The following is a 25,325-nucleotide window of genomic DNA, read 5'->3' as shown; positions in this document are numbered from 1 at the left end:
CTCTTCTAACTCCCTCCTCTCTCTATCTCTCTCTCTATCTCCCTCCTCTCTCTCTATCTCCCTCCTCTCTCTCTATCTCTCTCTCTATCTCCCTCCTCTCTCTCTCTCTCTCTTTCTCTTCTAACTCCCTCCTCTCTCTCTATCTCTCTCTTTCTCTTCTAACTCTCCTCCTCTCTCTCTCTCTCTCTTTCTCTTCTAACTCCTATCTCCCTATCTCTCTTTTCTCTTCTATCTCTCTCTTTCTCTTCTATCTCCCTCCTCTCTCTCTATCTCTCTCTTTCTCTTCTAACTCCCTCCTCTCTCTCTATCTCTCTTTTCTCTTCTAACTCCCTCCTCTCTCTCTATCTCTCTCTTTCTCTTCTATCTCCCTCTCTTTCTCTCTATCTCCCTCCTCTCTCTCTCTATCTCTCTCTTTCTTCTAACTCCCTCCTCTCTCTATCTCTCTCTTTCTCTCTAACTCCCTCTCTCTCTCTCTCTTTTCTCTTCTAAAGCTCCTCCTCTCTCTATCTCTCTCTTTCTCTTCTATCTCCCTCCTCTCTCTCTATCTCTCTCTTTCTCTTCTATCTCCCTCCTCTCTCTCTATCTCTCTCTTTCTCTTCTAACTCTCTTCTAACTCTCTCTCTCTCTCTCTTTTCTCTTATATCTCCCTCCTCTCTCTCTATCTCTCTCTTTCTCTTCTAACTCCCTCCTCTCTCTCTATCTCTCTCTTTCTCTTCTAACTCCCTCCTCTCTCTCTATCTCTCTCTTTCTCTTCTATCTCCCTCCTCTCTCTCTCTCTCTCTTTCTCTTCTAACTCCCTCCTCTCTATCTCTATCTCTCTCTTTCTCTTCTAACTCCCTCCTCTCTCTCTATCTCTCTTTTCTCTAAAGCTCCTCTCTCTCTCTCTCTCTCTTTCTATTCTAACTCCTCTCTCTCTCTCTCTCTCTCTCTTTCTCTTCTAAATCCCTCCTCTCTCTCTATCTCTCTCTTTCTCTTCTAACTCCCTCCTCTCTCTCTATCTCTCTCTTTCTCTTCTAACTCCCTCCTCTCTCTCTATCTCTCTCTTTCTCTTCTAACTCCCTCCTCTCTCTCTCTCTCTCTTTCTCTTCTATCTCCCTCCTCTCTCTCTATCTCTCTCTTTCTCTTCTAACTCCCTCCTCTCTCTCTATCTCTCTCTTTCTCTTCTATCTCCCTCTCTCTATCTCTCTTTCTCTTCTATCTCCCTCCTCTCTCTATCTCTCTCTTTCTCTTCTAACTCCCTCCTCTCTCTCTCTCTCTCTCTATCTCTCTCTCTTCTAACTCCCTACTCTCTCTATCTCTCCCTTTCTCTTCTAACTCCTTCCTCTCTCTCTATCTCTCTCTTTCTCTTCTAACTCCCTCCTCTCTCTCTATCTCTCTCTTTCTCTTCTAACTCCTCCTCTCTCTCTATCTCTCTCTTTCTCTTCTAACTCCCTCCTCTCTCTCTATCTCTCTCTTTCTCTTCTAACTCTCCCTCCTCTCTCTCTATCTCTCTCTTTCTCTTCTAACTCCCTCCTCTCTCTCTATCTCTCTCTTTCTCTTCTAAAGCCCTCCTCTCTCTCTATCTCTCTCTTTCTCTTCTAACTCCCTCCTCTCTCTCTATCTCTCTCTTTCTCTTCTAACTCCCTCCTCTCTCTCTATCTCTCTCTCTCTTCTAACTCCCTCCTCTCTCTCTCTCTCTTTCTCTTCTAAAGCCCCTCCTCTCTCTATCTCTCTCTTTCTCTTCTAACTCCCTCCTCTCTCTCTATCTCTCTCTCTTCTCCCTCCTCTCTATCTCTCTCTTTCTCTTCTAACTCCCTCCTCTCTCTCTATCTCTCTCTTTCTCTTCTAAAGCCCTCCTCTCTCTCTATCTCTCTCTTTCTCTTCTAACTCCCTCCTCTCTCTCTATCTCTCTCTTTCTCTTCTAACTCCCTCCTCTCTCTCTCTATCTCTCTCTTTCTCTTCTAACTCCCTCCTCTCTCTCTATCTCTCTCTTTCTCTTCTAACTCCCTCCTCTCTCTATCTCTCTCTTTCTCTTCTAAAGCCCTCCTCTCTCTATCTCTCTCTTTCTCTTCTAACTCCCTCCTCTCTCTCTATCTCTCTCTTTCTCTTCTAACTCCCTCCTCTCTCTCTATCTCTCTCTTTCTCTTCTAACTCCCTCCTCTCTCTCTATCTCTCTCTTTCTCTCTCTTTCTCTTCTAACTCCCTCCTCTCTCTCTTCTATCTCTCTCTTTCTCTTCTAACTCCCTCCTCTCTCTCTATCTCTCTCTTTCTCTTCTATCTCCCTCCTCTCTCTCTATCTCTCTCTTTCTCTCTCTTTCTCTTCTAACTCCTATCTCTCTCTCCCTTTCTCTTCTATCTCCCTCCTCTCTCTCTATCTCTCTCTTTCTCTTCTAACTCCCTCCTCTCTCTCTATCTCTCTCTTTCTCTTCTAACTCCCTCCTCTCTCTCTATCTCTCTCTTTCTCTTCTAACTCCCTCCTCTCTCTCTATCTCTCTCTTTCTCTTCTAACTCCCTCCTCTCTCTCTATCTCTCTCTTTCTCTTCTAACTCCCTCCTCTCTCTCTATCTCTCTCTTTCTCTTCTAACTCCCTCCTCTCTATCTCTCTCTTTCTCTTCTATCTCCCTCCTCTCTCTCTATCTCTCTCTTTCTCTTCTAACTCCCTCCTCTCTCTCTCTCTTCTATCTCCCTCCTCTCTCACTATCTCTCTCTTTCTCTTCTCTCCCTCCTCTCTCTCCATCTCTCTCTTTCTCTTCTATCTCCCTCCTCTCTCTCTATCTCTCTCTTTCTCTTCTAACTCCCTCCTCTCTCTCTATCTCTCTCTTTCTCTTCTATCTCCCTCCTCTCTCTTCTCTTCTATCTCCCTCCTCTCTCTCTATCTCTCTCTTTCTCTTCTATCTCCCTCCTCTCTCTCTATCTCTCTCTTTCTCTTCTAACTCCCTCCTCTCTCTCTATCTCTCTCTTTCTCTTCTATCTCCCTCCTCTATCTCTCTCTTTCTCTTCTAACTCCCTCCTCTCTCTCTCTCTCTTTCTCTTCTATCTCCCTCCTCTCTCTCTATCTCTCTCTTTCTCTTCTAACTCCCTCCTCTCTCTCTATCTCTCTCTTTCTCTTCTATCTCCCTCCTCTCTCTCCATCTCTCTCTTTCTCTTCTAACTCCCTCTCTCTATCGCTCTCTTTCTCTTCTATCTCCCTCCTCTCTCTCTCTCTCTCTCTCTCTTTCTCTTCTATCTCCCTCCTCTCTCTCTATCTCTCTCTTTCTCTTCTAACTCCCTCCTCTCTCTCTCTCTCTCTTTCTCTTCTAACCCTCCTCTCTCTATCTCTCTCTTTCTCTTCTAACTCCCTCCTCTCTCTCTTTCTCTTCTAAAGCCCTCCTCTCTCTCTCTCTCTCTTCTATCTCCTCTCTCTCTTCTCTCTCTCTCTCTCTAATCTCCCTCCTCTCTCTCTATCTCTCTCTTTCTCTCTCTTTCTCTTCTAACTCCTCTATCTCTCTCTTTCTCTTCTATCTCCCTCCTCTCTCTCTATCTCTCTCTTTCTCTTCTAACTCCCTCCTCTCTCTCTATCTCTCTCTTTCTCTTCTAACTCCCTCCTCTCTCTCTATCTCTCTCTTTCTCTTCTATCTCCCTCCTCTCTCTCTCTTCTCTCTCTTTCTCTTCTAACTCCCTCCTCTCTCTCTATCTCTCTCTTTCTCTTCTAACTCCCTCCTCTCTCTCTATCTCTCTCTTTCTCTTCTAAAGCCCTCCTCTCTCTCTATCTCTCTCTTTCTCTTCTAACTCCCTCCTCTCTCTCTATCTCTCTCTTTCTCTTCTAACTCCCTCCTCTCTCTCTATCTCTCTCTTTCTCTTCTAACTCCCTCCTCTCTCTCTATCTCTCTCTCTCTTCTAACTCCCTCCTCTCTCTCTATCTCTCTCTTTCTCTTCTAACTCCCTCCTCTCTCTCTATCTCTCTCTTTCTCTTCTAACTCCCTCCTCTCTCTCTATCTCTCTCTTTCTCTTCTAACTCCCTCCTCTCTCTCTATCTCTCTCTTTCTCTTCTATCTCCCTCCTCTATCTCTCTTTCCCTTCTATCTCCCTCCTCTCTCTCTATCTCTCTCTTTCTCTTCTAACTCCCTCCTCTCTCTCTCTCTCTCTTTCTCTTCTAACTCCCTCCTCTCTCTCTCTCTCTTCTCTTCTAAAGCCCTCCTCTCTCTCTATCTCTCTCTTTCTCTTCTAACTCCCTCCTCTCTCTCTTCTCTCTTTTCTAAACTCCCTCCTCTCTCTCTATCTCTCTCTTTCTCTTCTAACTCCCTCCTCTCTCTCTTCTCTCTCTCTTCTATCTCCCTCCTCTCTCTCTATCTCTCTCTTTCTTTCTAACTCCCTCCTCTCTCTCTAACTCTCTCTTTCTCTTTCTAACTCCCTCCTCTCTCTCTCTCTCTCTCTCTTTCTCTTCTAACTCCCTCCTCTCTCTCTATCTCTCTCTCTTCTCTTCTAACTCCTAACTCCTCTCTCTCTATCTCTCTTTTCTCTTCTATCTCCCTCCTCTCTCTCTATCTCTCTCTTTCTCTTCTAACTCCCTCCTCTCTCTCTATCTCTCTCTTTCTCTTCTAACTCCCTCCTCTCTCTCTATCTCTCTCTTTCTCTTCTAACTCCCTCCTCTCTCTCTATCTCTCTCTTTCTCTTCTAACTCCCTCCTCTCTCTCTATCTCTCTCTTTCTCTTCTAACTCCCTCCTCTCTCTCTCTATCTCTCTCTTTCTCTTCTAACTCCCTCCTCTCTCTCTATCTCTCTCTTTCTCTTCTAACTCCCTCCTCTCTCTCTCTATCTCTCTCTTTCTCTTCTAACTCCCTCCTCTCTATCTCTCTCTTTCTCTTCTAACTCCCTCCTCTCTCTCTCTCTTTCTCTTCTAACTCCCTCCTCTCTCTCTATCTCTCTCTTTCTCTTCTAACTCCCTCCTCTCTCTATCTCTCTCTTTCTCTTCTAACTCCCTCCTCTCTCTCTATCTCTTTCTCTTCTAACTCCCTCCTCTCTCTCTATCTCTCTCTTTCTCTTCTAACTCCCTCCTCTCTCTCTATCTCTCTCTTTCTCTTCTAACTCCCTCCTCTCTCTCTATCTCTCTCTTTCTCTTCTAACTCCCTCCTCTCTCTCTATCTCTCTCTTTCTCTTCTAACTCCCTCCTCTCTCTCTATCTCTCTCTTTCTCTTCTATCTCCCTCCTCTCTCTCTATCTCTCTCTTTCTCTTCTAACTCCCTCCTCTCTCTCTCTCTCTCTTTCTCTTCTAACTCCCTCCTCTCTCTCTATCTCTCTCTTTCTCTTCTAACTCCCTCCTCTCTCTCTCTCTCTTTCTCTTCTATCTCCCTCTTTCTCTCTCTAACTCCCTCCCTCTCTCTCTATCTCTCTCTTTCTCTTCTAACTCCCTCCTCTCTCTCTATCTCTCTCTTTCTCTTCTAACTCCCTCTAACTCTCTCTCTATCTCTCTCTTTCTCTTCTAACTCCCTCCTCTCTCTCTATCTCTCTTTCTCTTCTATCTCCCTCCTCTCTATCTCTCTTTCTCTTCTATCTCCCTCCTCTCTCTCTATCTCTCTCTTTCTCTTCTAACTCCCTCCTCTCTCTCTATCTCTCTCTTTCTCTTCTAACTCCCTCCTCTCTCTCTATCTCTCTCTTTCTCTTCTATCTCCTCTCTCTCTCTCTCTTCTCTTTCTCTTCTAACTCCCTCCTCTCTATCTCTCTCTCTCTCTAACTCCCTCTCTCTCTCTATCTCTCTCTTTCTCTTCTAACTCCCTCCTCTCTCTCTATCTCTCTCTTTCTCTTCTATCTCCCTCCTCTCTCTCTATCTCTCTCTTTCTCTTCTAACTCCCTCCTCTCTCTATCTCTCTTCTATCTCCCTCCTCTTTCTCTTCTCTTCTAACTCCCTCCTCTCTCTCTATCTCTCTCTTTCTCTTCTAACTCCCTCCTCTCTCTCCATCTCTCTCTTTCTCTTCTAAAGCCCTCCTCTCTCTATCTCTCTCTTTCTCTTCTAACTCCCTCCTCTCTCTCTTTCTCTTCTAACTCCCTCCCCTCTCTCTATCTCTCTCTTTCTCTTCTAACTCCCTCCTCTCTCTCTATCTCTCTCTTTCTCTTCTATCTCCCTCCTCTCTCTCTATCTCTCTCTTTCTCTCTCTTTCTCTTCTAACTCCTATCTCTCTCTTTCTCTTCTAACTCCCTCCTCTCTCTCTATCTCTCTCTTTCTCTTCTAACTCCCTCCTCTCTCTCTATCTCTCTCTTTCTCTTCTAACTCCCTCCTCTCTCTCTATCTCTCTCTTTCTCTTCTATCTCCCTCCTCTCTCTCTCTCTCTCTTTCTCTTCTAACTCCCTCCTCTCTCTCTATCTCTCTCTTCTCTCTTCTAACTCCCTCTCTCTCTTCTCTTCTAAAGCCCTCCTCTCTCTATCTCTCTCTTTCTCTTCTAACTCCCTCCTCTCTCTCTATCTCTCTCTTTCTCTTCTAACTCCCTCCTCTCTCTCTATCTCTCTCTTTCTCTTCTAACTCCCTCCTCTCTCTCTATCTCTCTCTTTCTCTTCTAACTCCCTCCTCTCTCTCTATCTCTCTCTTTCTCTTCTAACTCCCTCCTCTCTCTATCTCTCTCTTTCTCTTCTAACTCCCTCCTCTCTCTAACTCTCTCTTTCTCTCTCTATCTCCCTCCTCTATCTCTCTTTCTCTTCTAACTCCCTCCTCTCTCTCTATCTCTCTCTTTCTCTTCTAACTCCTCCTCTCTCTCTATCTCTCTTTTCTCTTCTAACTCCCTCCTCTCTCTCTATCTCTCTCTTTCTCTTCTAACTCTCTCTCTTCCCTCCTCTCTCTCTATCTCTCTCTTTCTCTTCTAACTCCCTCCTCTCTCTCTATCTCTCTCTTTCTCTTCTAACTCCCTCCTCTCTCTCTATCTCTCTCTTTCTCTTCTATCTCCCTCCTCTCTCTCTCTTCTATCTCTCTCTTTCTCTTCTAACTCCCTCCTCTCTCTCTATCTCTCTCTTTCTCTTCTAACTCCCTCCTCTCTCTCTATCTCTCTCTTTCTCTTCTAACTCCCTCCTCTCTCTCTATCTCTCTCTTTCTCTTCTAACTCCCTCCTCTCTCTCCATCTCTCTCTTTCTCTTCTAACTCCCTCCTCTCTCTATCTCTCTCTTTCTCTTCTAACTCCCTCCTCTCTCTCTTCTAAAGCTCCCTCCTCTCTCTATCTCTCTCTTTCTCTTCTAACTCCCTCCTCTCTCTCTATCTCTCTCTTTCTCTTCTATCTCCCTCCTCTCTCTCTATCTCTCTCTTTCTCTCTCTTTCTATTCTAACTCTCTCTATCTCTCTCTTTCTCTTCTATCTCCCTCCTCTCTCTCTATCTCTCTCTTTCTCTTCTAACTCCCTCCTCTCTCTCTATCTCTCTCTTTCTCTTCTAACTCCCTCCTCTCTCTCTATCTCTCTCTTTCTCTTCTAACTCCCTCCTCTCTCTCTCTCTCTCTCTTTCTCTCTTCTAACTCCCTCCTCTCTCTCTATCTCTCTCTTTCTCTTCTAACTCCCTCCTCTCTCTCTATCTCTCTCTTTCTCTTCTAACCCTCCTCTCTCTCTATCTCTCTCTTTCTCTTCTAACTCCCTCCTCTCTCTCTATCTCTCTCTTTCTCTTCTAAATCCCCCTCCTCTCTCTATCTCTCTTTCTCTTCTAACTCCCTCCTCTCTCTCTATCTCTCTCTTTCTCTTCTAAAGCCCTCCTCTCTCTCTATCTCTCTCTTTCTCTTCTAACTCCCTCCTCTCTCTCTATCTCTCTCTTTCTCTTCTAACTCCCTCCTCTCTCTCTATCTCTCTCTTTCTCTTCTAACTCCCTCCTCTCTCTCTCTCTCTCTCTATCTCCCTCCTCTCTCTCTCTCTCTTTCTCTTCTAACTCCCTCCTCTCTATCTATCTCTCTCTTTCTCTTCTAAAGCCCTCCTCTCTCTATCTCTCTCTTTCTCTTCTAACTCCCTCCTCTCTCTCTATCTCTCTCTTTCTCTTCTAACTCCCTCCTCTCTCTCTATCTCTCTCTTTCTCTAACTCCCTCCTCTCTCTCTATCTCTCTCTTTCTCTTCTAACTCCCTCCTCTCTCTCTATCTCTCTCTTTCTCTTCTAACTCCCTCCTCTCTCTCTATCTCTCTCTTTCTCTTCTAACTCCCTCCTCTCTCTCTATCTCTCTCTTTCTCTTCTAACTCCCTCCTCTCTCTCTATCTCTCTCTTTCTCTTCTAAAGCCCTCCCCTCCTCTCTATCTCTCTTTCTCTTCTAACTCCCTCCTCTCTCTCTCTCTCTCTCTTCTAAAGCCCTCCTCTCTCTCTCTCTTTCTCTTCTAAAGCCCTCTCTCTCTCTTTCTCTTCTAACTCCCTCCTCTCTCTCTATCTCTCTCTTTCTCTTCTAAAGCCCTCCTCTCTCTCTATCTCTCTCTCTCTTCTAACTCCCTCTCTCTCTATCTCTCTCTTTCTCTTCTAACTCCCTCCTCTCTCTCTCTATCTCTCTCTTTCTCTTCTAACTCCCTCCTCTCTCTCTATCTCTCTCTTTCTCTTCTAACTCCCTCCTCTCTCTCTCTCTCTTTTCTCTTCTAAAGCCCTCCTCTCTCTCTATCTCTCTCTTTCTCTTCTAACTCCCTCCCTCTCTCTATCTCTCTCTTTCTCTTCTAACTCCCTCCTCTCTCTCTATCTCTCTCTTTCTCTTCTAACTCCCTCCTCTCTCTATATCTCTCTCTTTCTCTTCTAACTCCCTCCTCTCTCTCTATCTCTCTCTTTCTCTTCTAACTCCCTCCTCTCTCTCTATCTCTCTCTTTCTCTTCTAACTCCCTCCTCTCTCTCTCTCTCTTTCTCTTCTAAAGCTCCTCCTCTCTCTATCTCTCTCTCTTCTAACTCCCTCCTCTCTCTCTCTCTCTAACTCCCTCCTCTCTCTCTTTCTCTCTCTTTCTCTTCTAACTCCTATCTCTCTCTCCCTTTCTCTTATATCTCCCTCCTCTCTCTCTATCTCTCTCTTTCTCTTCTAACTCCCTCCTCTCTCTCTATCTCTCTCTTTCTCTTCTAACTCCCTCCTCTCTCTCTATCTCTCTCTTTCTCTTCTAACTCCCTCCTCTCTCTCTATCTCTCTCTTTCTCTTCTAACTCCCTCTCTCTCTCTCTCTTCTTTCCTCTCTTCTAACTCCCTCTCTCTCTCTCTCTCTTTCTCTTCTAACTCCCTCCTCTCTCTCTCTATCTCTCTCTTTCTCTTCTAACTCCCTCTCTTCTCTCTTTCTCTTCTACTCCCTCCTCTCTCTATCTCTCTCTTTCTCTTCTAACTCCCTCCTCTCTCTCTCTCTTTTCTCTTCTATCTCCCTCCTCTCTCTCTCTAACTCTTTCTCTTCTATCTCCCTCCTCTCTCTCTCTCTCTCTTTCTCTTCTATCTCCCTCCTCTCTCTCTATCTCTCTCTTTCTCTTCTAACTCCCTCCTCTCTCTCTATCTCTCTCTTTCTATTTCCCTCCTCTATCTCTCTCTTTCTTCTTCTAACTCCCTCCTCTCTCTCTCTCTCTCTTTCTCTTCTATCTCCCTCCTCTCTCTCTATCTCTCTCTTTCTCTTCTAACTCCCTCCTCTCTCTCTATCTCTCTCTTTCTCTTCTAACTCCCTCCTCTCTCTCTATCTCTCTCTTTCTCTTCTAACTCCCTCCTCTCTCTCTATCTCTCTCTTTCTCTTAACTATCTCCCTACTCTCTCTATCTCTCTCTTTCTCTTCTAACTCCCTCCTCTCTCTCTATCTCTCTCTTCTAACTCCCTCCTCTATCTCCCTCTCTTCTCTCTCTAACTCCCTCCTCTCTCTCTATCTCTCTTTCTTTCTCTTCTATCTCCCTCCTCTCTCTCTATCTCTCTCTTTCTCTTCTAACTCCCTCCTCTCTCTCTATCTCTCTCTTTCTCTTCTAACTCCCTCCTCTCTCTCTATCTCTCTCTTTCTCTTCTAACTCCCTCCTCTCTCTCTATCTCTCTCTTTCTCTTCTATCTCCCTCCTCTCTCTCTATCTCTCTCTTTCTCTCTCTAACTCCCTCCTCTCTCTCTCTCTCTCTTTCTCTTCTAACTCCCTCCTCTCTCTCTCTCTCTCTTTCTCTTCTCTCTCTTCTCTCTCTCTCTCTTCTAAAGCTCCTCCTCTCTCTCTATCTCTCTCTTTCTCTTCTATCTCCCTCCTCTCTCTCTATCTCTCTCTTTCTCTTCTAACTCCCTCCTCTCTCTCTATCTCTCTCTTTCTCTTCTAACTCCCTCCTCTCTCTCTATCTCTCTCTTTCTCTTCTAACTCCCTCTCTCTCTCTCTCTCTCTCTTTCTCTTCTAACTCCCTCTCTCTCTCTATCTCTCTCTTTCTCTTCTAACTCCCTCCTCTCTCTCTATCTCTCTCTTTCTCTTCTAACTCCCTCCTCTCTCTCTATCTCTCTCTTTCTCTTCTATCTCCCTCCTCTCTCTCTATCTCTCTCTTTCTCTTCTAACTCCCTCTCCTCTCTCTCTCTCTAACTCTCTCTCTCTATCTCTCTCTTCTACTCCCTCCTCTCTCTCTTTCTCTTCTATCTCCCTCCTCTCTCTCTATCTCTCTCTTTCTCTTCTAACTCCCTCCTCTCTCTCTATCTCTCTCTTTCTCTTCTAACTCCCTCCTCTCTCTCTCTCTCTTTCTCTTCTAATCTCTCTCTTTCTCTTCTAACTCCCTCCTCTCTCTCTATCTCTCTCTTTCTCTTCTAACTCCCTCCTCTCTCTCTATCTCTCTCTTTCTCTTCTAACTCCCTCCTCTCTCTCTATCTCTCTCTTTCTCTTCTAACTCTCTCTCCTTCTAACTCTCTCTCTCTCTCTCTCTTTCTCTTCTAACTCTCCTATCCTCTCTCTCTATCTCCCTCCTCTTTCTCTTCTAACTCCCTCCTCTCTCTCTATCTCTCTTTTCTCTTCTAACTCCCTCTCTCTCTATCTCTCTCTTTCTCTTCTATCTCCCTCCTCTCTCTCTATCTCTCTCTTTCTCTTCTAACTCCCTCCTCTCTCTCTATCTCTCTCTTTCTCTTCTAACTCCTCCTCTCTCTCTATCTCTCTCTTTCTCTTCTAACTCCCTCTCTCTCTCTATCTCTCTCTTTCTCTTCTATCTCCCTCCTCTCTCTCTATCTCTCTCTTTCTCTCTCTTTCTCTTCTAACTCCTATCTCTCTCTCCCTTTCTCTTCTAACTCCCTCCTCTCTCTCTATCTCTCTCTTTCTCTTCTAACTCCCTCCTCTCTCTCTATCTCTCTCTTTCTCTTCTAACTCCCTCCTCTCTCTCTATCTCTCTCTTTCTCTTCTATCTCCCTCCTCTCTCTCTATCTCTCTCTTTCTTTCTAACTCCCTCCTCTCTCTCTATCTCTCTCTTTCTCTTCTAACTCCCTCCTCTCTCTCTATCTCTCTCTTTCTCTTCTAAAGCTCCTCCTCTCTCTCTATCTCTCTCTCTTTCTCTTCTAACTCCCTCCTCTCTCTCTCTCTCTCTCTTCTAACTCTCTCTAAATCCCTCTCTTCTAACTCTCTCTATCTCTCTCTTTCTCTTCTAACTCCCTCTCTCTCTCTATCTCTCTCTTTCTCTTCTAAAGCTCTCTCTCTCTCTATCTCTCTCTTTCTCTTCTAACTCCCTCCTCTCTCTCTATCTCTCTCTTTCTCTTCTAACTCCCTCCTCTCTCTCTATCTCTCTCTTTCTCTTCTAACTCTCTCTCTCTTTCTCTATAAAGCCCTCTCTCTCTTCTCTCTTTCTCTTCTAACTCCCTCCTCTCTCTCTCTCTCTCTCTATCTCTCTCTTTCTCTTCTAACTCCCTCCTCTCTCTCTATCTCTCTCTTTCTCTTCTAACTCCCTCCTCTCTCTCTCTTTCTCTTCTATCTCTCTCTTTCTCTCTAACTCTTCTAACTCCTCTCTCTCTCTCTTTCTCTTCTAACTCCCTCCTCTCTCTCTCTCTCTATCTCTCTCTTTCTCTTCTAACTCCCTCCTCTCTCTCTATCTCTCTCTTTCTCTTCTAACTCCCTCCTCTCTCTATCTCTCTCTTTCTCTTCTATCTCCCTCCTCTCTCTCTATCTCTCTCTTTCTCTTCTAACTCCCTCCTCTCTCTCTATCTCTCTCTTTCTCTTCTAACTCCCTCCTCTCTCTCTATCTCTCTCTTTCTCTTCTAACTCCCTCCTCTCTCTATCTCTCTCTCTTCTCTCTTCTAACTCCCTCCTCTCTCTCTATCTCTCTCTTTCTCTTCTAACTCCCTCCTCTCTCTCTATCTCTCTCTTTCTCTTCTAACTCCCTCCTCTCTCTCTATCTCTCTCTTTCTCTTCTAACTCCCTCTCTCTCTCTCTATCTCTCTCTTTCTCTTCTAACTCCCTCCTCTCTCTCTATCTCTCTCTTTCTCTTCTAACTCCCTCCTCTCTCTCTATCTCTCTCTTTCTCTTCTAACTCCCTCTATCTCTCTCTTTCTCTTCTAACTCTCCTCTCTCTACTCTCTCTTTCTCTTCTAACTCCTCTCTCTCTCTCTCTTTCTCTTCTAACTCCCTCCTCTCTCTTTCTCTTCTAACTCCCTCCTCTCTCTCTATCTCTCTCTTTCTCTTCTAACTCCCTCCTCTCTCTCTATCTCTCTCTCTCTTCTAACTCTCCTCTCCTCTCTCTCTATCTCTCTTTCTCTTCTAACTCCCTCCTCTCTCTCTATCTCTCTCTTTCTCTTCTAACTCCCTCCTCTCTCTCTATCTCTCTCTTTCTCTTCTAACTCCCTCCTCTCTCTCTATCTCTCTTTTCTCTTCTAACTCCTCTCTCTCTCTATCTCTCTCTTTCTCTTCTAACTCCCTCCTCTCTCTCTATCTCTCCTTTCTCTTCTAACTCCCTCTCTCTTCTCTTCTCTCCCTCCTCTCTCTATCTCTCTCTTTCTCTATCTCTCTCTTCTCTCTTCTAACTCCCTCCTCTCTCTCTATCTCTCTCTTTCTCTTCTAACTCCCTCCTCTCTCTCTATCTCTCTCTTTCTCTTCTAACTCCCTCCTCTCTCTCTATCTCTCTCTTTTCTCTTCTAACTCCCTCTCTCTCTATCTCTCTCTTTCTCTTCTAACTCCCTCCTCTCTCTCTATCTCTCTCTTTCTCTTCTAACTCCCTCCTCTCTCTCTATCTCTCTCTTTCTCTTCTAACTCCCTCCTCTCTCTCTATCTCTCTCTTTCTCTTCTAACTCCTCTCTCTCTCTCTCTCTCTTCTAACTCCCTCTCTCTCTCTTTTCTCTTCTAACTCCCTCCTCTCTCTCTATCTCTCTCTTTCTCTTCTAACTCCCTCCTCTCTCTCTATCTCTCTCTTTCTCTTCTAACTCCCTCCTCTCTCTCTATCTCTCTCTTTCTCTTCTAAAGCCCTCCTCTCTCTCTATCTCTCTCTTTCTCTTCTAACTCCCTCCTCTCTCTATCTCTCTCTTTCTCTTCTAACTCCCTCCTCTCTCTATCTCTCTCTTTCTCTTCTAACTCCCTCCTCCTCTCTCTATCTCTCTCTTTCTCTTCTAACTCCCTCCTCTCTCTCTATCTCTCTCTTTCTCTTCTAACTCCCTCCTCTCTCTCTATCTCTCTCTTTCTCTTCTAACTCCCTCCTCTCTCTCTATCTCTCTTTCTCTCTCTAACTCTTCCTCTCTCTCTCTCCCTCTCTCTTTCTCTTCTAACTCCTCTCTCTCTCTCTCTTCTCTTCTACTCCCTCCTCTCTCTCTCTCTCTCTCTTTCTCTTCTAACTCCCTCCTCTCTCTCTATCTCTCTCTTTCTCTTCTAACTCCCTCCTCTCTCTCTATCTCTCTCTCTTCTCTTCTATCTATCTCTCTCTTTCTCTTCTAACTCTCTCTTCTCTCTTTCTCTTCTAACTCCCTCCTCTCTCTCTATCTCTCTCTTTCTCTTCTAACTCCCTCCTCTCTCTATCTCTCTCTTTCTCTTCTAACTCCCTCCTCTCTCTCTCTCTTCTAACTCCCTCCTCTCTCTCTATCTCTCTCTTTCTCTTCTAACTCCTCCTCTCTCTCTCTCTTTTCTCTTCTAAAGCCCTCTCTCTCTATCTCTCTCTTTCTAACTCCCTCCTCTCTCTCTATCTCTCTCTTTCTCTTCTAACTCCCTCCTCTCTCTCTATCTCTCTCTTTCTCTTCTAACTCCCTCCTCTCTCTCTATCTCTCTCTTTCTCTTCTAACTCCCTCCTCTCTCTCTATCTCTCTCTTTCTCTTCTAACTCCCTCCTCTCTCTCTATCTCTCTCTTTCTCTTCTAACTCCCTCCTCTCTCTCTCTCTCTCTTTCTCTTCTAACTCCCTCCTCTCTCTCTATCTCTCTCTTTCTCTTCTAACTCCCTCCTCTCTCTCTTTCTCTCTCTTTCTCTTCTAACTCCCTCCTCTCTCTCTATCTCTCTCTTTCTCTTCTAACTCCCTCCTCTCTCTCTATCTCTCTCTTTCTCTTCTAACTCCCTCCTCTCTCTATCTCTCTTCTCTTCTAACTCCCTCCTCTCTCTCTATCTCTCTCTTTCTCTTCTAACTCCCTCCTCTCTCTATCTCTCTCTTTCTCTTCTAACTCCCTCCTCTCTCTCTATCTCTCTCTTTCTCTTCTAACTCCCTCCTCTCTCTCTATCTCTCTCTTTCTCTTCTAACTCCCTCCTCTCTCTATCTCTCTCTTTCTCTTCTAACTCCCTCCTCTCTCTCTCTATCTCTCTCTTTCTCTTCTAACTCCCTCCTCTCTCTCTATCTCTCTTTTCTCTTCTAACTCCCTCCTCTCTCTCTATCTCTCTCTTTCTCTTCTAACTCCCTCCTCTCTCTCTCTATCTCTCTCTTTCTCTTCTAACTCCCTCCTCTCTCTCTATCTCTCTCTTTCTCTTCTAACTCCCTCCTCTCTCTCTCTATCTCTCTCTTTCTCTTCTAACTCCCTCCTCTCTCTATCTCTCTCTTTCTCTTCTAACTCCCTCCTCTCTATCTCTCTCTTTCTCTTCTAACTCCCTCCTCTCTCTCTATCTCTCTCTTTCTCTTCTAACTCCCTCCTCTCTCTCTCTCTCTCTTTCTCTTCTAACTCCCTCCTCTCTCTCTCTCTCTCTCTTTCTCTTCTAACTCCTCCTCTCTCTCTATCTCTCTCTTTCTCTTCTAACTCCCTCCTCTCTCTTCTAACTCTCTCTCTTTCTCTTCTAACTCCCTCCTCTCTCTCTATCTCTCTCTTTCTCTTCTAACTCCCTCCTCTCTCTCTATCTCTCTCTTTCTCTTCTAACTCCCTCCTCTCTCTCTCTCTCTTTCTCTTCTAACTCCCTCCTCTCTCTCTATCTCTCTCTTTCTCTTCTAACTCCTCTCTCTCTCCTCTATCTCTCTCTTTCTCTTCTAACTCCCTCCTCTCTATCTCTCTCTTTCTCTTCTAACTCCTCTCTCTCTCTCTCTTTCTCTTCTAACTCTCTCTCTTTCTCTTTCTAACTCCCTCCTCTCTCTCTATCTCTCTCTTTCTCTTCTAACTCCCTCCTCTCTCTCTCTCTCTCTCTTTCTCTTCTAACTCCCTCCTCTCTCTCTCTCTTTCTCTTCTAACTTTCTCTTCTAACTCCCTCCTCTCTCTCTATCTCTCTCTTTCTCTTCTAACTCCCTCCTCTCTCTCTATCTCTCTCTTTCTCTTCTAACTCCTCTCTCTCTCTCTTTCTCTTCTAACTCCCTCTCTCTCTCTCTCTCTTCTCTTCTAACTCCCTCCTCTCTCTATCTCTCTTTCTCTTCTAACTCCCTCCTCTCTCTCTATCTCTCTCTTTCTCTTCTAACTCCCTCCTCTCTCTCTCTCTCTCTTTCTCTTCTAACTCCCTCCTCTCTCTCTCTTTCTCTCTCTTTCTCTTCTAACTCCCTCTAACTCTCTCTCTATCTCTCTCTTTCTCTTCTAACTCCCTCCTCTCTCTCTATCTCTCTCTTTCTCTTCTAACTCCCTCCTCTCTCTCTATCTCTCTCTTTCTCTTCTAACTCCCTCCTCTCTCTCTCTCTCTCTTTCTCTTCTAACTCCCTCCTCTCTCTATCTCTCTCTTTTCTCTTCTAACTCCCTCCTCTCTCTCTATCTCTCTCTTCTCTTCTAACTCCCTCCTCTCTCTCTCTCTCTCTTTCTCTTCTAACTCCCTCCTCTCTCTCTATCTCTCTCTTTCTCTTCTAACTCCCTCCTCTCTCTCTCTCTCTTTCTCTTCTAACTCCCTCCTCTCTCTTTCTCTCTTTTCTCTTCTAACTCCCTCCTCTCTCTCTATCTCTCTCTTTCTCTTCTAACTAACCCTCCTCTCTCTCTATCTCTCTCTTTCTCTTCTAACTCCCTCCTCTCTCTCTCTTCTATCTCTCTCTTTCTCTTCTAACTCCCTCCTCTCTCTCTATCTCTCTCTTTCTCTTCTAACTCCCTCCCTCCTCTATCTCTCTCTTTCTCTTCTATCTCCCTCCTCTTCTCTCTCTTCTAACTCCCTCCTCTCTCTCTCTATCTCTCTCTTTCTCTTCTAACTCCCTCCTCTCTCTCTCTCTCTCTTTTCTCTTCTAACTCCCTCCTCTCTCTCTCTCTCTCTCTCTTTCTCTTCTAACTCCCTCCTCTCTCTCTATCTCTCTCTTTCTCTTCTAACTCCCTCCTCTCTCTCTATCTCTCTCTTTCTCTTCTCCCTCCTCTCTCTCTATCTCTCTCTTTCTCTTCTAACTCCCTCCTCTCTCTATCTCTCTCTTTCTCTTCTAACTCCCTCCTCTCTCTCTATCTCTCTCTTTCTCTTCTAACTCCCTCCTCTCTCTCTCTATCTCTCTCTTCTAACTCCCTCTAACTCCCTCTCTCTTTCTCTTCTAACTCCCTCTCTTCTCTCTCTTTCTCTTCTAACTCCCTCCTCTCTCTATCTCTCTCTTTTCTCTTCTAACTCCCTCCTCTCTCTCTATCTCTCTCTTTCTCTTCTAACTCCCTCCTCTCTCTCTATCTCTCTCTTTCTCTTCTAACTCCCTCCTCTCTCTCTATCTCTCTCTTTCTCTTCTAACTCCCTCCTCTCTCTCTTCTCTCTCTTTCTCTTCTAACTCCCTCCTCTCTCTATCTCTCTCTTTCTCTTCTAACTCCCTCCTCTCTCTCTATCTCTCCTCTTCTCTCTCTAACTCCTCTCTCTCTCTATCTCTCTCTTTCTCTAAACTCCCTCCTCTCTCTCTCTCTCTCTCTTTCTCTTCTAACTCCCTCCTCTCTCTCTATCTCTCTCTTTCTCTTCTAACTCCCTCTCCTCTATCTCTCTCTTTCTCTTCTAACTCTCTCTTCTCTCTCTCTAACTCCCTCCTCTCTCTCTATCTCTCTCTTTCTCTTCTAACTCCCTCCTCTCTCTCTATCTCTCTCTTTCTCTTCTAACTCCCTCCTCTCTCTATCTCTCTCTTTCTCTTCTAACTCCCTCCTCTCTCTCTATCTCTTTCTCTTCTAACTCCCTCCTCTCTCTCTATCTCTCTCTTTCTCTTCTAACTCCCTCCTCTCTCTCTATCTCTCTCTTTCTCTTCTAACTCCCTCCTCTCTCTCTATCTCTCTCTTTCTCTTCTAACTCCCTCCTCTCTCTCTATCTCTCTCTTTCTCTTCTAACTCCCTCCTCTCTCTCTCTCTCTCTTTCTCTTCTCTCTTCTCTTCTAACTCCCTCCTCTCTCTCTTCTCTCTTTCTCTCTTCTAACTCCCTCCTCTCTCTCTATCTCTCTCTTTCTCTTCTAACCCTCCTCTCTCTCTATCTCTCTCTTTTCTCTTCTAACTCCCTCCTCTCTCTCTATCTCTCTCTTTCTCTTCTAACTCCCTCCTCTCTCTCTCTATCTCTCTCTTTCTCTTCTAACTCCTAACTCCTCTCTCTCTATCTCTCTCTTTCTCTTCTAACTCCCTCCTCTCTCTCTATCTCTCTCTTTCTCTTCTAACTCCCTCCTCTCTCTCTCTCTCTCTTTCTCTTCTAACTCCCCCTCTCTCTCTATCTCTCTCTTTCTCTTCTAACTCCCTCCTCTCTCTCTCTCTCTTTCTCTTCTAACTCCCCTCTCTCTCTCTATCTCTCTCTTTCTCTTCTAACTCCCTCTCTCTCTCTATCTCTCTCTTTCTCTTCTAACTCCCTCCTCTCTCTATCTCTCTCTTTCTCTTCTAACTCCCTCCTCTCTCTATCTCTCTCTCTTTCTCTTCTAACTCCCTCCTCTCTCTCTATCTCTCTCTTTCTCTTCTAACTCCCCTCTCTCTCTCTCTCTTTCTCTTCTAACTCTCTCTCTCTATCTCTTCTAACTCCCTCCTCTCTCTCTATCTCTCTCTTTCTCTTCTAACTCCCTCCTCTCTCTCTATCTCTCTCTTTCTCTTCTAACTCCCTCCTCTCTCTCTATCTCTCTCTTCTAACTCTTCTATCTCCCTCTCTTCTAACTCCTCCTCTCTCTCTTTCTCTTCTAACTCCCTCCTCTCTCTCTATCTCTCTCTTTCTCTTCTAACTCCCTCCTCTCTCTATCTCTCTCTTTCTCTTCTAACTCCCTCCTCTCTCTCTATCTCTCTCTTTCTAACTAACCCCTCCTCTCTCTCTATCTCTCTCTTTCTCTTCTAACTCCCTCCTCTCTCTCTCTCTATCTCTCTCTTTCTCTTCTAACTCCCTCCTCCCTATCTCTCTCTTTCTCTTCTAACTCCCTCCTCTCTCTCTATCTCTCTCTTTCTCTTCTAACTCCCTCCTCTCTCTCTCTATCTCTCTCTTTCTCTTCTAACTCCCTCCTCTCTCTATCTCTCTCTTTCTCTTCTAACTCCCTCCTCTCTCTCTAACTCCCTCCTCTCTCTCTTTCTCTTCTAACTCCCTCCTCTCTCTCTATCTCTCTCTTTCTCTCTCTCCCTCCTCTAACTCTCCCTCTCTCTCTCTTTCTCTTCTCTCTCTATCTCTCTCTCTAACTCCCTCCTCTCTCTCTCTCTCTTTCTCTTCTAACTCCCTCCTCTCTCTATCTATCTCTCTCTTTCTCTTCTAACTCCCTCCTCCTCTCTCTATCTCTCTCTTTCTCTTCTAACTCCCTCCTCTCTCTCTATCTCTCTCTTTCTCTTCTAACTCCCTCCTCTCTCTATCTCTCTCTTTCTCTTCTAACTCCCTCCTCCTCTATCTCTCTCTTTCTCTTCTAACTCCTCTCTCTCTCTCTCTCTCCCTATCTCTCTCTCTTCTCTTCTAACTCCCTCCTCTCTCTCTCTATCTCTCTCTTTCTCTTCTAACTCCCTCCTCTCTTCTAACTCCCTCTATCTATCTCTCTCTTTCTCTTCTAACTCCCTCCTCTCTCTCTATCTCTCTCTTTCTCTTCTAACTCCCTCCTCTCTCTCTCTCTCTTTCTCTTCTAACTCCCTCCTCTCTCTATCTCTCTCTTTCTCTTCTAACTCCCTCTCTCTCTCTATCTCTCTCTTTCTCTTCTAACTCCCTCCTCTCTCTCTCTCTTTCTCTTCTAACTCCCTCCTCTCTCTCTATCTCTCTCTTTCTCTTCTAACTCCCTCCTCTCTCTATCTCTCTCTTTCTCTTCTAACTCCCTCCTCTCTCTATCTCTCTCTTTCTCTTCTAACTCCCTCCTCTCTCTCTCTATCTCTCTCTTTCTCTTCTAACTCCCTCCTCTCTCTCTATCTCTCTCTTTCTCTTCTAACTCCCTCCTCTCTCTCTATCTCTCTCTTTCTCTTCTAACTCCCTCCTCTCTCTCTATCTCTCTCTTTCTCTTCTAACTCCCTCCTCTCTCCTCTCTCTCTAACTCCCTCCTTCTCTCTTTCTCTTCTAACTCCCTCCTCTCTCTCTTTCCCATCTAACTCCCTCCTCTCTCTATATCTCTCTCTTTCTCTTCTAACTCCCTCCTCTCTCTCTATCTCTCTCTTTCTCTTCTAACTTCCTCCTCTCTCTCTATCTCTCTCTTTCTCTTCTAACTCCCTCATCTCTCTCTCGATCTCTCTCTTTCCCTTCTAACTCCCTCCTCTCTCTATCTCTCCCTTTCTCTTCTAACTCCCTCCTCTCTCTCTATCTCTCTCTTTCTCTTCTAACTCCCTCCTCTCTCTCTCGATCTCTCTCTTTCTCTTCTAACTCCCTCCTCTCTCCCTATCTCTCTCTTTCTCTTCTAACCCCCTCCTCTCTCCCTATCTCTCTCTTTCTCTTCTAACTCCCTCCTCTCTCTCTATCTCTCTCGTTCTCTTCTAACTCCCTCCTCTCTCTCTTCTAACTCCCTCCTCTCTCTCGCTATCTCTCTCGCTCTCTCTTTCTCTTCTAACTCCCTCCTCCCTATCTCCCTCTTTCTCTTCTAACTCCCTCCTCTCTCTCTATCTCTCTCTTTCTCTTCTAATTCCCTCCTCTCTCTATCTCTCTTTTTCTCTTCTAACTCCCTCCTCTCTCTCTATCTCTCTCTTTCTCTTCTAATTCCCTCCTCTCTCTATCTCTCTTTTTCTCTTCTAACTCCCTCCTCTCTATCTTTCTCTTTCTCTTCTAACTCCCTCCTCTCTCTCTATCGTTCTCTTTCGCTGTCTACCTCGTCCCTTCTTTCTCTCTTCGCCATTTTGGCAGGCCCCAATCTACCAGCTGATATCAGCATTCCCTGGCACCGTGCCAACTGGCTCCGCCGCAGGACAGAAAGACAGAGGGAGTGAGAGAATGAAAGAAAATTAGTGAATAATAGAAGGAGGAGGGAGCGAGAGAGAGAGAATGAGAGAGAAAGAGAGGGGGATGGGAGGAGAATGGAATCACAATGACGGAGGGAAACAGAGAAAGAAAGAGAGACGGGGAAAAGAAGGAACAACAATGGTGGATTAAGAAGGAGAGAGAGAAGAGAGGGAGCAGAGGAAAGAGACAGAGTATGATTGATACGGTGTGATATCCCTGTTTGTGTATGGCGGAGCTAAAATGTCAACTGGCTTTTTGTGGTCCTGGCCCGCTGACACACACACTCACACAGTATATATGAACACACAGACGTACAGAGCGTACACAGATCTGCACACACAGATTGTTTAGCCATAATGATGATGACCTTGTATACGACCGTGTGTTTCAAGTGCTTCTTCTCTGATCTGTTACTACAGTTGCGGGTGAAAACATGTCTGACATATAATTGGCGTCTGTTCTTGTAAACATTCAAATGCAGTGGCTTGTGTGTTTTTTGTGTGGTTGTATGTGTTCAGATGTGTGTGTGTGGTTGCTTGTGATTCTGTAGGCTCAGATGTGTGTGTGTGGTTGCTTGTGATTCTGTAGGCTCAGATGTGTGTGTGTGGTTGCTTGTGATTCTGTAGGCTCAGATGTGTGTGTGTGGTTGCTTGTGATTCTGTAGGCTCAGATGTGTGTGTGTGGTTGCTTGTGATTCTGTAGGCTCAGATGTGTGTGTGTGTCTGAATAATCCCTGTGTGTCAATCTAAGTAACATAATAAAACTGAAAAAGCCATCCGTTTCTTTGCATGGGCTGCATCTTAATCCACCACATCCGTCTTTGTCGGCCTTCCTCATCCCGGGTTGAAGGTTTACAAATGCTTATGCTTCTAGATCCAACAGTGCAGCAGTATCTAACAGGTAATATCTAACAATTCCACAACAAAAACTTATACACCCAATCTAGTAAAGGAACGGGATGAGAATATGTCAAACATATGGATGAGCAGTGACAGAGCGGCTGAGATGCAGTAGATAGTAAAGAATAGATAGTGAGGGATACGGTATACATTATATACATATGAGATGAGTAAGGCGAGATATGTAAACATTCTTCAAGTGGCATTATTAAAGTGACTAGTGTTCCATTTCTTAAAGTGGCCAAAGATACAAAGTCTGTAGGTAGGCAGCCGCCTCTCTGTGTTAGTGGTGGCTGTCTAACAATCTGATGGCCTTGAGATAGAAGCTGTTTTTCAATCTCTCTGTCCCAGCTCTAAAGCACCTGTACTGACCTCGCCTTCTGGATGGAAGCGGGGTGAACAGGCAGTGGCTCGGGTGGTTGTTGTCCTTGATGATCTTTTTTGCCTTCCTGTGACATCGGGTGCTGTAGGTGTCCTGGAGGGCGGGTAGTTTGCTATGTTGTTTAATGCTGAGCTGTAGTCAATGAACAGTATTCTTACATAGTTATTCCTCTTGTCCAGATGGGATAGGGCAGTGTGATGGCGATTGTTTTGTCTGTGGACCTATTGGGGCGGTAAGCAAATTGAAGTGGGTCTAGGGTGTCGGGTAAGGTGGAGGTGATATGATCCTTGACTAGTCTCTCAAAGCACTTCATGCCGACAGAAGTGAGTGCTACGGGGCGATAGTCATTTAGTTCAGATACCTTAGCTATCTTGGGTACAGGAACAATGATGAAGTATGTGGGGACAGCAGACTGGGATAAGGATTGATTGAATATGTCCGTACACACACCAGCCAGCTGGTCTGCGCATGCTCTGAGGACGTGGCTGGGGATGCCGTCTTGCGAGCGCTAACACATTTAAATGTTTTACGATCACTCTATGGAAAGAGACTCTCACGAACACAATGGTTTTCTCTATACGACCCCCACAAGTGTCACGGGACTCGTCTGATTGTAACCGGTATCGGTATAAAATAATGAATGGAAGTACGGAGGTCGTTTTGTGGTTACCCCCGGAAAAAGGGGTTGAATATGTGTCCAAAAAACAAAAATATCTCCTTGATAAGGGAAATACACTTCAAAACCTTATTCCTTATGATTTATTTATTGACTGTCTGTTTTGCCATTTATGGCATCAGTACATTTCTATAGTAGTAAATGCCAAGTTCAATATTTTATCAAATAATGTTTAAAGTTCAAATATATTTTTTAATACTTACAGGGGTCCTACAATTCTAAATCTAATTGCTAAGTGATCATTGGTATCACCATCCAAAAACAATTCCATATGTTAGTTAAAGGGGGCTTGGACTTTTTTAAGGTTAAGCTGCTACTGTATGAGTACAGAGGAAGGGTGTGTGGGGAAGTCAAAACATCTCGCGCCCATCCTGTTTGGGACAGTCCGTGTCCTGTGGTGCGCTTAGCTCACACACACAATACACACGCCGTGAAATGAAAACACGCTCACACACACACACACACACACACACACACACACACACACACACACACACACACACACACACACACACACACACACACACACACACACACACACACACACACACACACACGTTCATATACACAGACATCAAACATATGGTTAAGTTAACATCAAACAGGTGATCAACTGTTACACGTTTAAGCACACACCTGTAAAAAAGAGACAGACTGACGCATGTTACGTGCGCACACGCACACACACACGCACACACACACACCACATGGATGAACAATATGTTGTTGTTTTCTCGGTGTAATGGAGTATGCAGCAGGAGGAGTTATAATGTAAAATATGTGTGTTTTAACATATTTTTTAAACATATGTGATAACATATTGACTGTGTGTGTTTCTCAGAGCACTAAAGGAGGCCCCCTCTGCCAAGAAACTGAAGCATGGCATAGCATCACACATACTACTGGTGAGTTCTGTACAGAACACCGGAAGAATTATCACTGAATCATCACAGTCAATTATTGTAAAGTCGGTTTATGTGTAAATGAATCCCAAAACGGATGGGTTGGCAACTAGCTATTTAACACAAAAATAAAATGTCATTCATTCGCTCTCCATACTCTCCAGCAATGAAGCGGTATGAGAACAAACTGTTCTTCATTGTCTTGCATCATGTAATACAATATCCAGATATGAGGCATGTTAAGGACTGCCACTCGGATACCCTCTCCTGTACTTTCTTTCTGAATATGTAAAAATAATACAAATCAAGTCCTTTCCTTGTTGATCTCTAATGACAATTTGACATTTTTCACTCTCTCAATCTGATACTGACATGTCATCACCTCTCTCTCTCTCTCTCTCTCTCTCTCTCTCTCTCTCTCTCTCTCTCTCTCTCTCTCTTTTCAGAGAATGGATTCTCCTCCTGAGTGTGTGTTGGCTCTGTCCTGTGAGCCGCCCCAGTCACCCCCTACACTACCATCTCTGGACCACAGTCCCCTGGCCTCCCTTCACTCTTGCTCCCAACTCTCCCCTTTACACAGCCTCCTGGACCTGCCTGTCCCCCTCAGTCCCACAGCCCTGTCCCACACCCCGACCTCCGACACCCCAGACACCACCCCCTACTCCCCCCTCTCCCCCTTCCCCCTCAATCACCACAATGAAGAAGAGGATGAAGAGAGGCTGTCAGTCCCTCTGTCCCCCACCCCAGCCATTGCTCTCTTCCCAGGGGGTCTTCGGGAGGTGTGTAGCCCCTCTCTGGAGAGCTCTCCTCCGGCCACTCCGACATCGTCAGCCCCTCTCTCAGGGTTCGGGGCCCTGGAGCTGGCTCTGTCCTCCGGGCAGCCGGGTGCCACCTGTAGTGATGAGCTGGACCTCCAGCTCTTCCATAAGGACGGGGGGTGTCTGTCAGGATCAATTCCTGGGGTGGTGGGTGTTTCTGGGGGTGTGGCCGGGCTCAAGTTCCCCTGCTTGGTGTGTGGGAAGAAGTTCCGCTTTCAGAGTATCCTGTCGCTCCACGCCCGCGCTCACAGTCTAGACAGGGACCGCCGCGCCTCAGCTCTGTACCGGACCGGTACCGTGTCCGGTAGCATCATTGGGACGGGATCCAAGACACAGCTCAAGACCCACCAGAACGACAAGGATGTCGGGCAGAACCACTACATCCACCACCAGAGCCCCCCGCTGTCTAGATCTCTCACCCAGGGCCATAGAGGGGAGGACAGGGACAGGGAAGCCCTAGAGGAGGCTCTTCAGATGGATCACCAGATCCTCCAGCAGTTCCTGATGGACGACAGCACACAGCTGACCCCTCTGCTGACCGAGGAGGTGCCCCTCTCTCTCTCCCTCACCTCTCCCTACTCCTCCTGTGGCCTGGGTGGTGTGGGTCCCACCATCTTGGAAAAAGCTACTGCCGTCACAGTGGCTGCGCCCGCGTTCCGCTGCCATGCCTGCAAAGGTAAATTCCGCACCGCCTCGGAGCTGTCTCGCCACGTCCGGATCCTCCACAACCCATACAAGTGCACCCTGTGTCCCTTCTCTGCCAGCCAGGAAGAGCGCCTGGCCGCACACCTCCACGACTGTCACCCCTCCCTGTCCTCCCTGTCCCTCTCCCCACCTGTGGACCTCCCCACCCTGCCCCCCTACACCCCCAGACACATCCCTATTGTAACCACCACTACCATCATCGCCACCCCCATTCCAGACGCACCCCTGCCCACCCCCACTATCAACCCAACCACAGCCCCGGCCCCAGGGGCATCCCCTCTGCCTGCCTTCTGCTGTGAGACATGCGGCCAGCGCTTTACCCAGTCCTGGTTCCTGAAGGGCCACATGAGGAAGCACAAGGACTCTCTGGACCACAAGTGTCAGGTGTGCGGCCGTGGCTTCAAGGAGCCCTGGTTCCTCAAGAACCACATGAAGGTGTGTGACCGTGTGTGTGTGTGTGTG

General features: G+C 45.7%; 1 protein-coding gene across 1 annotated transcript in view; it reads left to right on the top strand.

Moving 5' to 3' along the window:
- The window catches only part of LOC124007899 (zinc finger protein 219-like), a 92,403-nt gene that overhangs the window by 55,972 nt on the left and 11,106 nt on the right, over positions 1-25,325 (top strand). The window contains 2 exon segments of the mRNA XM_046318759.1: positions 23,280-23,343; positions 23,787-25,298. Of these exon segments, the coding sequence (XP_046174715.1) occupies positions 23,280-23,343; positions 23,787-25,298 (1,576 nt within the window).

The sequence above is a fragment of the Oncorhynchus gorbuscha genome, linkage group LG21 (genome assembly GCF_021184085.1).
Source record: "Oncorhynchus gorbuscha isolate QuinsamMale2020 ecotype Even-year linkage group LG21, OgorEven_v1.0, whole genome shotgun sequence".
NCBI lineage: Eukaryota > Metazoa > Chordata > Actinopteri > Salmoniformes > Salmonidae > Oncorhynchus > Oncorhynchus gorbuscha.
Note: the sequence above shows the minus strand (reverse complement) of the source record. Positions and strands in the feature narration are given on the sequence as shown.